The 15,075-nt window shown below is 40.9% G+C and overlaps 1 protein-coding gene across 3 annotated transcripts in view; it reads left to right on the forward strand.

Annotated features, from left to right (window-relative positions):
- The first annotated feature begins 9,175 nt into the window (after positions 1-9,175).
- LOC109875289 (receptor-type tyrosine-protein phosphatase N2-like) overlaps positions 9,176-15,075 on the forward strand; it is a 144,708-nt gene continuing 138,808 nt past the window's right edge. For 2 of the 3 annotated variants that reach the window (XM_031809922.1, XM_031809921.1), the window contains exon 1: positions 9,191-9,360. Coding sequence is in view for 1 of the 3 variants with exons in the window: in XM_020467592.2 (XP_020323181.1) it covers positions 9,285-9,360 (76 nt within the window). In the remaining 2 variants the exon portion in view is untranslated. Of the gene's footprint in view, positions 9,361-15,075 lie in introns of all 3 variants that reach the window. The other variant, XM_020467592.2, reaches the window with a different exon arrangement.

Consider the following 15,075-nt stretch of genomic DNA (forward strand, 5'->3'; position numbering starts at 1 on the left):
ATGATGAACCAAAACACAGGGCCCTATCTAACATTAAGAGCACCTTCCTAATATTGAGTTGCACTCCCCCACCCCATTCGCCCTCAGAACAGCCACAATTCGTCGGGGCATGGATTGTTAAGGTGTTAAGCGTTCGGTAGGGATTCTGGCCGACGTTGACTCCAATGCTTCCCACAGTCATGTCAAGTTGGCTTGATGTCCTTTGGGTGGTGGACAATTATTGATACATACAGGAAACTGTTGTGCTTGAAAACCCAGCAGTGCTGCATTTCTTGACACAAACCCGTGCGCCAGGCACCTGCTATCATACCTTGCCAAATACATTTAAACTCAGATTTCACAATTCCTGACATTTAATCCTAGTAGAAAATCCCAGTCTTAGGTCAGCTTGGATCACCACTTTATTTTAAGAATGTGAAATGACAGAATAATAGTAGAGTGATTTATTTCAGCTTTTATTTCTTTCATCACATTCCCAGTGGTTTAGAAGTTTACATTCACTCAATTAGTATTTGGTAGCATTGCTTTTAAAATGTTTAACTTGGGTCAAACGTCTCGGGTAGCCTTCCACAAGCTTCCCACAATAAGTTGGGTGAATTTTGGCCCATTCTTGCTGACAGAGCTGGTGTAACTGAATCAGGTTTGTAGGCCTCCTTGCTTGCTCACACTTTTTCAGTTCTGCCCACAAATGTTCTGTAGGATAGAGGTCAGGGCTTTGTGATGGCCACTCCAATACCTTGACTTTGTTGTCCAAGCCATTTTGCCACAACTTTGGAAGTATGCTTCGTGTCATTGTCCATTTGGAAGACCCATTTGCGACCAAGCTTCAACTTCCTGACTGATGTTGCTTCGATATATCCACATGCTTTTCCTTCCTCATGACGCCATCTATTTTGTGTAGTGCACCAGTCCCTCCTGCAGCAAAGCACCCCCCATAGCATGATGCTGCCACCCCCGTGCTTCACGGTTGGGATGGTGTTCTTCGGCTTGCAAGCTTCCCCCTCTTCCTCAAAACATAACGACGGTCATTATTGCCAAACAGTTCCATTTTTGTTTCATCAGACCAGAGGACATTTCTCCAAAAGTACGATCTTTGTCCCCATGTGCAGTTGCAAACCGTAGTCTGGCTTTTTTATGGCGGTTTTGGAGCAGTGGCTTCTTCCTTGCTGAGCGGCCTTTCAGGTTATGTCGATATAGGACTTTTTTTTACTGGGGATATAGATACTTTTGTACCTGTTTCCTCCAGCATCTTCACAAGGTCCTTTGCTGTTCTGGGATTGATTTGCACTTTTCTCACCAAAGTACGTTCATCTCTAGGAGACAGAACGAATATCCTTCCTGAGTGATATGACGGCTGCGTGGTGCCATGGTGTTTATACTTGCGTGCTATTGTTTGTACAGATGAACATGGTACCTTCAGACGTTTTTCTGAGGTCTTGACTGATTTCTTTTGATTTTCCCATGATGTCAAGCAAAGAGGCACAGAGTTTGAAGGTAGGCCTTGAAATACATCCACAGGTACACCTCCAATTCACTCAAATGATGTCAATTAGCCTATCAGAAGCTTCTAAAGCCATGACATCATTTTCTGGAATTGTCCAAGCTGTTTAAAGGCACAGTCAACTTGTATGTAAACTTCTGACCCACTGGAATTGTGATACAGTGAATTATAAGTGAAATAATCTGTAAACAATTGTTGGAAAATTATTTGTCATTCATAAAGTAGATGTCCTAACCGACTTGCCAAAACTACAATTTGTTAACAAGAAATTTGCGGAGTGGTTGAAAAACAAGTTTTAATGACTTCAACAGAAAATAGTTTGTCTTGCCCAATCACACTCTGAATGGCACACAATCCATGTCTCAATTCTTTCAGGGCTTAAAAATCATTAACCTGTCTCCTCCCCTTCATCTACATTTACATTTTAGTCGTGTAGTAAATGCTCTTATCCTGAGCGACTTACAGTAGTGAGTGCATACATTTGAATACTGGCACTGGGGATCAAAGCTTTCAACTTGGATTCACATGGTCAGTCTGTCATGGAAAGAGTTCATAATGTTTTGTACACTCAGTGTATATACATAATATAGAGCCAAACTATTAAGGAACTGGCAGTACATCTGTTTGTATATAGTTAGGTTTCCATCCGATTGGTGATGGATTTTCATGCAAATTTTTTTTTTTTTAAATGCATAAAAACAATATGAGCATTTTCCCACCAGAGATGTTTTCATCAAATTGACTTACAAAATACATTTTTGCCATTAAATTCCCATGTACCGAAATATTAAATACAAGTGAATTGGGTTTCCATTGCATTTTCAACTCTACTGATGGTTTTCTCACAAAAACAATTGCATTACAGTGCCTTCAAAGTATTCATACCCCTTGATTTACAGTATTCCACATTTTGTTGTTACAGCCTGAATTTAAAATGTATTATTCATTTTTTATCCATCTACACACAATACCCTGTAATGACAAAGTGAAAGCATGCTTAAAAAATGTTTGCACATTTAATAAAAATTAAATCCAAAAATACCACATTCACTTGTGTTCACACCCATCTACACACAATACCCTATAATGACAGTGAAAACATGCTTACTTGTTTGTGTGCAAATGTATTGAAAATGAATGCAGAAATATCTCATTCGAATAAGTATTCACACCCCTGAATCTGTACTTAGCACCTTTGGCAATGATTACAACTGTGAGTATTTCTGTGTAAGTCTATAAGAGCTTTCCACACCTGGATTTTGCAACATTTGCCCATTTATCTTTTCAAAATTCTTCAAGCTCTGTCAAATTGGTTGTTGATCATTGCTAGACAACCATTTTCAGGTCTAGCCATAGATTTTTAAGTAGATTTGTCAAAACTGTAACTCAACCACTCACCTCTAATGTAGATTTAGCCTTGTGTTTTAGGTGATTGTCCTGCTGTTATTTCCTGTGCTTAGCTCCATTTCTTTTTTATCCTGAAAACTCTCCAGTCCTTAATTATTACAAGCATACCCATAACCTGATGCAGCCACCACTATGCTTTAAAATATGGAGAGGGTTTTCAGTAATGTGTTGTATTGGATTTGTCCCAAACAAAACACTTTCTATTGAGGACAAACATATAATTGCTTGCCACATTTTTGCAGTATTACTTTAGTGCCTTGTTGCAAACAGGTTGCATGTTTTGTAATATTGTTATTCTGGAGAGGCTTCCTTTTCACTCTGTCAATTAGGTTAGTATTGTGGAGTAACTATAATGTTGTTGATCCACCCTCAGGAGAAAACTATCACAACCATTAAACTCTGTAACTGTTTAAAGTCACCATTGGCCTCATGGTGAAATCCCTGAGCGATTTCCTTCCTCTCCGGCCACTAAGTTAGGAAGGACACCTGTATCTTTGTAGTGACTGGGTGTATTTATACACCATCCAAAGCGTAATTGACAACTTAACCATGCTCAAAAGGATGATCACTGTCAGATTTTTTTTTTACCCATCTACCAATAAGTGCCCTTCTTTATGAGGCATTGGAAAACCTCCCTGGTCTTTGTGGTTGAATCTGTGTAGAATTCGCTGCTCGACTGAGAGACCATACAAACTGTATGTGTGTGGTACAGAGATGAGGTAGTCATTAAAAATCATGTTAAACACTGTAATTGCACACAGAGTGAGTCCATGTAACTTATGTGATTTAATAAGCCCTTTGTACTCCCAAACTTATTTAAGCTTAAACTTATTGACTAAAGACATTACAGCTTTTATTTTTGTATTAATTAGTAAAAATGACAAAATATAAATTCACGTTATGGGGTATAGTGTGTGCCAGTGACGACAAAAATCTCAATTTAAGCTCATCACCTTGCACTTTCACCACCCTGTGATGTTCATCATCATTTACTTTATCTGGAGCCTAATAAACTGCATGCTTTTCCCAACCAGTCATAATGGGAGGACCACACAACATGTGTGACTCCATGCGTAACTCCATGTTTACTTCCATATGATGGTTATTATATCCATATTTGCTCATAAAAGCATTTCCACAGACATTTCTGGCATAATTAATTTTACCACCACAAAAAGATCCCACCTTGTCTATCGTATTTTGTTTTGTCGACATTTGAAAAGTTGACCTAAATTGTTCTGTTTCGGGCCTCTCCCCCCACTCTCCCTCCCCCCGGATTACCAGCACCATCTGGCAAGTGTCTTCACTGACATTTTCAACCTCTTCCTGACTGAGTCTGTAATACCTACATGTTTCAAACAGACTACTATAGTCCCTGTGCACAAAAAAGCGAAGGTAACCTTCCTAAATGATTACCGCCCAATAGCACTCACGTCAGTAGCCATGAAATGCTTTGAAAGGCTGGTCAAGGCTCACGGAAACCCTAGATCCACTCCAATGTTATTGTTCATTTTTTATAAAAAAAAAAAACTTTATTTAGTAAATATTTTCTTAACTCTTCTTGAACTGCACTGTTGGTTAAGGGCTTGTAAGTAAGCATTTCACGGTAAGGTCTACACTTGTTGTATTTGGTGCATGTGACAAAGTTTGATTTCATTTGAATTCGCATACCGCCCCAACAGATCCACAGATGACGCAATCTCAATCATGCTCCACATTGCCCTCACCAATGTGAGAATGCTGTTCATTGACTACAGCTCAGTGTTCAACACCACAGAACCCACAAAGCTCATCACTAAGCTAAGAACCCTGGGACTTAACACTTCCGTCTGCAACTGGACTTCCTGACGGGCCGCCCCCAGGTGGTAAGGGTAGGCAACAGCCCATCTGCCACGCTGATCCTCAACACAGGGGCCCCAACACAGGGGCCCCTCAGGGGTGCATGCTTAGTCCTCTCCTGTACTCCCTGTTCACCCACGACTGCATGGCCAAGCATGACTCCAACACCATCATTAAGTTTGGTGACAACACAACAGTGGTAGGCCTGATCACCGACAATGATGAGACATCCTATAGGGAGGAGGTCAGAGTGCCAGGACAACAACCTCTCCCTCATTGTGAGCAAGAGGAGCTGATCATGGACTATTGGAAAAGGAGGACCGAACAGGCTCCCATTAACATCGACGGGGCTGAAGTGGAGTGGGTCGAGAGTTTCAAGTTCCTTGGTGTCCACATCACCAACAAACTATCATTTTCCAAACACACAAAGACAGTCATGAAGAGGGCACGACACCATCTTCTCCCCCCTCAGGAGACTGAAAAGATTTGGCACAGGTTTCACCGGACTGATGACACTCTCCTCAAAACGCCTGCGCTGCAGCATACTCCTAGCCAACATCTCTCTCCAATATCCCTCCTCAAACTGTTCCATCGACTCCCAGACGGTCTCTGGCTCTCTCCTCGGCTCGGCCCCCCCCCCCCCCCCAAAAAAACCGTGGGGTTGCCCTTGGTCTGTTTGTGGCAGCGGACCCCGGCGTCGTCGCTGTCCTCCTTTACTCCTCGGAGACTTCCGCCATGGAAGGGTCTCGCATCCACCTAGTATCTCTGCCCATGACCAACTCTCCTTCACCTCCTGGGCACGCTGCTTGGTCCTGACTAGGGGGGATATTCTGTCACGACCGTCGTATGAATAATTGGACCAAGGTGCAGCGTGAGTAGAGTTCCACATTTTATTGATAGTGACATTCCAAAACAACAAAGATATATAATGATTGTGAAATACGTAGCGCACATAGGCACTCATACAAAACAATATGCCACATAGCTGGTAGGAAAATTGCACTAAGTATGATCCCCAATTAGAGGTAACGATTATCAGCTGCCTCCAATTGGGAACCATAGACACACACCAACATAGAAATATAATACCTAGAAACCCCCCTAGTATATAGGCGTGACAGACCTATATACTAGGTGGTGTCAGAGGAAGGCCCCCAATTTTTTAAAAGACTACACCTGTTGTATTTGGTGCATGTGACAAATAAAATTTGATTTGTCAATACCTAAGCCTAGCATCACTGAGACCAGGAGACCACACTGTCTGTGCTGAGCCCAGCAACATCCTAGTTGTGAATGAATAAACACATATTAGACAAAGAGAAAAATCACTGAATAAATGCCTTATATATTAGCATTGGCTTATAATACCTTAAAACAGCCTAACTACAAATTAGTGCCTGTCAAGTGTGTGTATAGGTAGCTATTGACTTATGTGTACTAAAAGCCAATCTAAGGACTTTTTAGGCTATGGCAAGTTAGTACCTGTCACATTTGTTCCTCGAATCCCCCCTTCCCTGATTAAGTGGTAATAGCCCGCTATTTCATACGATATAGAGCAAAAATATTAACTCTTAACAAAAAAAGCGAGTTTAATTGACTCGAACCTTGAAACTTTCGACTTCAACTGTTTCTATAATTTCGACCAGCCCACCCTTTGAGGCCTCCTTTGAGGCCCCTCTTTTAATGTCACTGAGGTCTCTTCTTCTTCTTCTTGGGAGATAAACTAATGGGCAACTTGGCATTGTTATACGTAACCCTAAGTATAATGGGATGTTAATCGTGTAATTAACTCAAGAACCACACCCGTGTGGAAACACCTGCTTTTCAATATACTTTGTACCCCTCAAGTGGTTCCTTGATTTTGTCAGTTGTGTGTAAGACATCAAATGAAAACTGTCTCTGGAGTGAGGCTCCTATCCTCCTCTTGTTCCGAATTGGTTTGCCATCTCTATGTACTTGTTTATCTTATGCCTTATGTCCACAAATATTCAGATATTTAAAAGTACAATCTTTTTACAATTACCATGTTTGAGAATGTCTCCTTATGTCTTTTAAATGATAAAGAGTGTTTGCTGTATACACAGCAACAAGCTGTATATTACTTTGGCTCCTTGGACTTTATTCTAATGTCCCACTGTTATCAAACTTTTATTGGTAGAACTTGCTCTGAATTTGAACTAATGCTTATTTTTTAATTTGTGTGTCATATTGTTTTCATTCATTTGAATGTCTTACTGTTTTCATTTACTTGAGCTATATCACTGCAAATGAGTCACATGAGATGCCATTTGAGGGATGGTTTTGTAAATGGTGTATGTGTCAGTGTGATCACGATGATTGACTCACCTGATCTGAGATTGTTTTACCATTTGTATTACCTTGGTTGAGTTTTATTTATCTGGTCATTAGTTTCAGAGAGAGGGAGGGATGTCAGTCAACTCAAACCACCTTAATGTTCTCAATTCCCACCTTTCTCAGCTGTTTCTTCAAAGTCTGTACATTAGGTCTTCTACATATTAAAGGTTCTCTATCTGAAGATCACACCAAAGCAGGATGCTGCAATAACAGATGTGATTATGTATTATTGCATGAGAGAGAGAACCTGTGCCACAGAATGATGTGGAGAGACTGAGAGAGCGAGAGCGATGGAATGAGAGAGAGAGCGATGGAATGAGAGAGAGAGCGATGGAATGAGAGAGAGAGCGATGGAATGAGAGAGAGAGCGATGGAATGAGAGAGAGAGCGATGGAATGAGAGAGAGAGCGATGGAATGAGAGAGAGAGCGATGGAATGAGAGAGAGAGCGATGGAATGAGAGAGAGAGCGATGGAATGAGAGAGAGAGCGATGGAATGAGAGAGGGAGCGATGGAATGAGAGAGAGAGCGATGGAATGAGAGAGAGAGCGATGGAATGAGAGAGAGAGCGATAGAACGAGAGAGAGAGCGATGGAATGAGAGAGAGCGATGGAATGAGAGAGAGGGAAAGATGGAATGAGAGAGTGATTCATGCTAGAAAGGTAGATCTAATGTTTGGGATTTCCTGGAACAAATGCTGTCAGTTGGAATTTTCTGTAAATGTCCTCATAGTATACATGCAGTAGGCCTACTGTTATTACTTCCTAAATTATAACAGAAGGCATATATTGGGATTTCATTTGGCACATTCATTCTGCTGTTCATTGCTTTTCAAGGCTTAAAAATCCTCCTTTATCCTATCTCCTCCCCTTCATTTACACTGATTGAAGTGGATTTAACAAGTGACATCAATAAGGGATCATAGCTTTCACCTGGATTTACCAAGTCAGTGCATTTGGAAAGTATTCAGACCCCTTGACTTTTTCCACATTTTGTTAGGTTAAAGCCATTATTACAGCCTTATTCTAAAATGTATTAAATAGTTTTCCCCCCTCATCAATCTATACACAAATCCCATAATGACAAAGCAAAAACTGGATTTAGAAGTTTTAGCAAATGTATATATAAAAAAAACTGACATCACATTTACATAAGTATTCAAATCCTTTATCAGTACTTTGTTGAAGCACCTTTGGCAGCGATTACAGCCTTGATTCTTCTTGGGTATGACATTACACATCCCAACAGCATGAGGCTGCCACCACCGTACCAGGTTTCCTCCAGGCATTCAGGCCAAAGTTCAATCGTGGTTTCATCAGATGCAAGAATCTTGTTTCCCATGGTCTGAGAGTCCTTTAGGTGCCTTTAAGCAAACTCCGATCAGACTGTCATGTGCCTTTCACTGAGGAGGGGTTTCTGTCTGGCCACTCTACCATAAAGGCCTGATTTGTTGAGTGCTGCGGAGATGGTTGTCCTTCTGGAAGGTTCTCCCATCTCCACAGAGGAACTCCGGAGCTCTGCCAGAGTGACCATCGGGTCCTTGGTAATCTCTCTGACCAAGACCCTTCTCCCAATTGCTCAGTTTCCCGGGTGGCCAGCTCTAGGAAGCGTCTTTGTGGTTCCAAACTTCTTCCACAGGTGGACCCCAATCAAGTTGAAGAAATATCTCAAGGATGATCAATGGAAACAGGATGCACCTGAGCTCAATGTTGAGTCTCATAGCAAAGGGCCTGAATACTTATGTAAATACATTTGCAAAACATCTAAAAACCTGTTTTTGCTTCTTCATTATGGGGTATTGTGTGTAGATTGATGTGGAAACAAATTAATTTAATACATTTTAGAATAAGGCTGTAACGTAACAAAATGTAGGAAAAGTCAAGAGGTCTGAATACTTTGCGAATGCACTGTATGTCATGGAAAGAGCAGTGGTTCTTAATGTTTTGTATACTCAGTGGGTATTGTTGTGTGCGCTCAATGATGTGCTGGCTGCGCACTCTGCACGTGCGCTTCTCCTTGACGTCAGCTAGGAGGGGCCAAAGCGGTTTCTGTTGTGTCCTTAGTGCTGATCATCGTAGTGAGGCTGACTGCAGGAGCTGAGACCCAAGGAGCTACTGCCTGAAACGCCCTGCATCCTCCCCTACCTTCCATCTCCATCTCTCTCTCTATCCTGCATGTGAAGCATGGATTCGAGTTACATTTTTCTCGTCCTACTTGTTTCCCAAACCTATTTTCTAGCCTCTGCAGACAGGAAATTCGGTGAGTAGCCTACATCTATTAATCTGTGATTATGAAGGATCATAATGTTCCCACAGCTGCGAGGAGACGCACATATGGTTATTTTGGGTCTCTGTCAATATTTTATTAGGCAGTCTGGAAAGGCACTGAAGAGCCTACGACTGCAGCTCTTGTTTGTTGGAAGATATAACGGCTATATCTATAATGGGGGCAATTCGGTGTAATAAAGCCTAATGACAAGAAAAATGTGCAAGGAATATAGGCCTATATTATTGTTTACACCTGTTGTTTACATATACGTTTTTAACATGTGCAGGCCAGCACACCTAAAGTGTTACTACTTATTACTATTGTAATAGCCAATGGGTAGCCTAACAGTTTTCTTACTGGAATAAATGGCATTATTTAGGATACAGTATAACCCTTTTTTTGCAGGGAGAAATCGCAGAGAATCACTGTAGGCCATCAGGATGTTTGATGTCTTTCTCTCACTAAAATGGTGAGGGTCAGGGAAAAGTATTTTTCAATGTTGGGTGCGGGACAAATTCGCTTTATATTTTATATAATGTGGATATTCGGTTTTCTCTTGTCAATAGCTATTGAACCAAGCATTCCATCACTTTGAAGATGCTATATTCTGAATCAGGGGTGGATGGAGAGCAATCCACACTTTATTATTTATTTGTAAAAGATTTTGGATTACAATCGTCAACAGCTTTTACACAAAGTGCGCATGACTATGAAAATGATATCATCTGAATCAAGGGAGAATGGAGAATAACCATAGGTTTTTTGTTCATTGAAATTTCAATATACATTTTTTTTCTTCCGGCTTTCAAACTTCAATAGCTCTTACACGAAGTGTGCTGTGACTATGAAAATGCCATATTCTGAATCAGGGGAGGACGGAGAAAAATACACGTTTTTGTTGAAGTAAAAAAATACAATTTAAAAGCCATGTGTTTTTCTCCGAATATATCATTTTCAATGTCATGTCACGCTTTGTGTAAGAGTTATTGAATATTTAAATATTTTATTAGGTGTGGATTGTTCTCCATCCACCCATGATTCAGAATATACCATCTTCATGTTCATGCATGCTTGGTTCAATAGCTATTGACAAGAGAGAACCCTAGTTCCAGTACGAAACAAATTATACCTCTAAGAGAGCGGGCCACTTTATTATGTAACCTTGATAAGTGGCGGCAGCGCTGCTATGGTGACCAGGAAAATGGTAGCTATGCTGCTCATTGGGAGGAAAAGCAAAACATTATTACTGTCTAAACCTTCCAAAACCTATTTGTTTGTAGCCATATCTATTATTATAAAGATAAGCATTTTAAGAAGAGAGATGAAAATGAATCACATTGTAGAACACTTCCTCCTTTTAGTATTATATATGGGTATAGACTAATTGTTATCTATATTAAAGGCTATGTAATACAATACTCATCCCATGGAAACCATGTTTTTCATATCAAACAGTATCTAATGATTATTCCGTGAGCATATTTGATAGTGATGTGGAAAAGTTCATCTAAGGCCTCTGTGTGGTGATGAGTTCCATTTACTTCAGTTTTCAGTCGTTTGCTGTTCAATGTGATGTTGTAGCCTCATAACGTTTTCTAATTGCATTTGCGATAACTCCATCATTCAGGTGAAGGTCAATTAGCTGCCATTAATGCCGTGTGTGTTTTCCCATCGACTTCACTGACTTACCCTTGTTTGACGCACACCAGAATTGAGGGAACTGTTCTGCATGCTAAAAGTACAGCAATAGCATACGGTGCACAGTGTCCGAACAGGTGTCAAGACATGTACACAATGCCATGGACTAATGTGTAACACGTACCATGACGCTGCTTTTACCCCTGTGCAGTACCTCTCTTATTACTCTAGTAATGTTGTATAAACATGTTGTCGCCATGGAGCATAGTAATTACTGTATTACTACACAGGGATAAGAGCAAGTTACATGAAGTGTCACCAGCTCACTCTGACTGTTCTACCTCCTCAATAGCATTTTCTCTATATTATGTACTATATTGTACAATACGCTGCCTTGCCTGTCTCACTCAGCTTTGACCTTATTGATATTGGATGTACTGTAGGGCCGGTATCCCAGACACAGATTAGGTCTAGTCCTGGACTAAAAATCCCTTTCAATGGACAATCTCTATTGAAGTGTGCCTTTTTAGTCTGGGACTAGGCTTAATCTGTGTCTGGGGAAACCCTCCTGTAATGTTCAGGACAAGCAGAATGTTATTCTTGGTTGCAGTTAGTGGAGTGTTTTGATGGTCTACCACCACATTCAGAAGTGATGCTGTCAAGGTTTAACGTTTCATTTTCCTCTGTTGTGTCTTGGCACAGCATACAGGCTTGTGTAAATTGTAGATTTGTAGATTATTGGTAAGGTGAGGGACAATATTACCCTTTCTAATGAGGCGACTAAGATGTCTAGATCTTTCCTGACCCATATGAGGATGTAGATAGGGCATTAGCTTTGATTCCCCTGTAGCTACTAGCTAGTATCATTTGACAACAGTAAAATCTGTTACGCTCTTGTTTTTGCTGCAACTGAGCCTTACTATGACTATATACTCGTGCCCACGTTGCCTGTGTCAGATTTTGTATCATGTGGTTGAGTGACTGCTGTCACTAACAGCTGGTGAAGCTTCATTCACTGACTGCAACCCCAATCACCTGTGTGCCATCTTTAAGTTCACATGAACTTCAGTGTAGGCTTCAGATAGTATCCCTCTGTTTTCTTCAGTTTCATGCCAAATGAACACGACCTTGCTGTAAGAACACAGTCACCTTGTTCTTGTTGTGCTGCTACACACAATGTTATCTCACTGTGTTGTGTTCACTTCCTCTGAAGCCAGACAGACGACTCAATTTGAAGGCAGCTAGCTATGGGCTCAGAGAGGAAAGAACAACGCGTTATTTACAAGCTCGTGGGTTTATTTTTGGATGCCTGGCCTCGACTGTCTGAGTCACTTTTACTTCCTGTGTCAGTTGATCAAAAGCATTTCTACATTGGCTGTAGTGTCACTTGGGTGCGGCTGCTGATTTACAATCAGATGAAGAGGCCTAGTGGCGAACTAAAGAGCCACATTGCACTTAAGTTGTTGTGTTGCTTTTTTAAGTCATTTGTTTCTTCCTGGGTTGGTTGCTCAAGTTGAAAGCATACTTGGATCCATTCCCCAACGACAGCAGGGAGAAAGAAGAGCCAGCGTTATCATCCCCACTGTGTCCATAGTGACTGGGAACAAACAGCCTATAGAGATTGAACTTGTCTGATAATTTACAGGATTAAACTGTGAGGTGAAAAACAATCAAGTTGACAGTGTGTAACTTTCAAAGTGTCAATTTAGAGGAGGGCACAGATAGTGGTTTGGAATTGCAGTCCCAATATTTGCTTCATTGTTTGTGGACCTTGCCAGAACTACCCTGGAAATAACAGTTTCAATCAGGTGTGCTCACACACAGCTCCTTAAATTGATAGTAATCTCTCTGTTTGTGCTGCCTGACTAACTGCCCCCTGTTACTCTCATCCCCTCCTCTCACTTCCTGAGACTGACTGCCTGACTCAAAGCTCCAGCATTGATTCACGAGACTGAAGCATGGACACGATACGCAACGCTTCACTCAATCCTCTGAAGTCTCAGCCAAAGCCTGTATTCAATGTTCACTGCTCTTGCTATACACCACTACTCTAGCAGGTCTATTGCAATAGGTAAGGACATTTTCACATTGCTCAGATTGTTCTGCAGCTTCAGTATTTCATGAGGAGAGGCTGTTGACATGTTGTGACGGGGTCATGTCAGGCTATGTCCTCCTGTCCATGTAGTTTCCCTGTATACACTGCATCCAGGTGATGTCAGCCTCGATAGTCATCAGTCATGCCCCAATGCAACTGAACAATCAGCATGAATTAAAGATGTTAATACCTGTTGCTATGGAAACCGGCGCACAGGCATGTGTGAGATGACCTTTTCCGAGTGCCAGGCGGGCTAGTGATTGCAATATTTGATTTCGTTTTCCTGTTTAGTAAGTGTTTCTAGTCAGGCCGCTGGCTTACAGAGCAGAGAGATACTGACCCTCAACCAAACTATAAACCTACTGGGAGATGACTAACTGCTGGCTTTTTGTGGCTTGTTGAAGTCTAAAAGTTATTTGGGGTGACTGACTCAATTTCCTTAAAGTTAAGAACTAAAGAATGTCTAACAGTTACTGAGAGGAATGTGTTGTGTGACCAAGTTGAATGTAGGCTACTGTCATTCAAAAAGCATGGCTGCAGCCATCATTGGAATGTTTCCAACAGGCATGACACTAAGGTATGACTTTTCATAAAGTAACCTCTGAACATGTCTCGTTTTTAGTTTTCCGTTGCAAAACGTTTTGCTACGGTGTACCGGTGCCGTAATGAATACATCCCTGAGCTCTGTCCTTCAGTAACAGCTATCTGGTCGGAACATGCAGATTGTAGCGTGGAAAATGGCATGTGTCCCAAATGGCACCCTATTCCCTATGATATAGTGCACTACTTTTGACCAAAGTAGTGCACTTTAAAGGGAGTAGGGTGCCATTTGGGAAGTGGACTTGGACTCTTGTTTGTTAGAGAGATAACAGATTAAAATTGTTATGCTGCTTGGCAGCACTAAATCCAGGGTAACGACAGTGCTCTTTGCACACAGGGTGGAGTTGATTTGAAAAATCCATTCCCATGTCCAGTTCTTATTTGTCTCATGTGCCACCCACCACCTATTTAAGACTGCATTCATAATGGCCATGAAACCCACAGAGTAAGGCTTAGAGGTACACAAATGACAAATCAGGTTCAAAATCCCATTCAGAAGATGAAAACCCATTCAGCTGTTGATTTCAAAATGACTCAAAAATAGGATGAAACATGACTGTCTCTGAAATATTGTACAGTAACATCTTACTGTACGTCTTCAGAGCCAAAATAGGGCCATGTTGAATACAAGAGAAAATGTTAGAGGAACATGGTTTGTAAACAAGGGCACACCTCAGGGAAAAGGATGGCCACTATTATTCATTCACTTTACAATAAGGGGTGGACAAGAATGACTCAAACTAAATGTCTAGTGACAAATATGGAGAAGGGTAGGGTGTTGTTCAGTGGTGTAATTTTGCAATTAATGGATCCCCATTAGCTAACGCCGTAACGCTAGCCAATCTTCCTGGGGTCCAACACCAATTAACAAGACATTACAAACAACCACAATCAAGACTTCAAACATTCAACAAGTAGAAAGTACAGATAATTAAAATACCTGACAGGAAACACATTTAACATTCAGTTGATGCTTTCTATTTCCTGTCCAGTCATATGGTCTATCACATTAGATGTTCTTTCTATTTCCTGTCCAGTCATATGGTCTATCACATTAATGTTCTTTCTATTTATTGTCCAGTCATATGGTCTATCACATTAGATGTTCTTTCTATTTCCTGTCCAGTCATATGGTCTATCACATTAGATGTTCTTTCTATTTGTTGTCCAGTCATATGGTCTATCACATTAGATGTACTTTCTATTTCCTGTCCAGTCATATGGTCTATCACATTAGATGTTCTTTCTATTTGTTGTCCAGTCATATGGTCTATCACATTAGATGTTCTTTCTATTTATTGTCCAGTCATATGGTCTATCACATTAGATGTTCTTTCTATTTCCTGTCCAGTCATATGGTCTATCACATTAGA

The sequence above is a fragment of the Oncorhynchus kisutch genome, linkage group LG30 (assembly GCF_002021735.2).
Source record: "Oncorhynchus kisutch isolate 150728-3 linkage group LG30, Okis_V2, whole genome shotgun sequence".
Taxonomy (NCBI): Eukaryota; Metazoa; Chordata; class Actinopteri; order Salmoniformes; family Salmonidae; genus Oncorhynchus; species Oncorhynchus kisutch.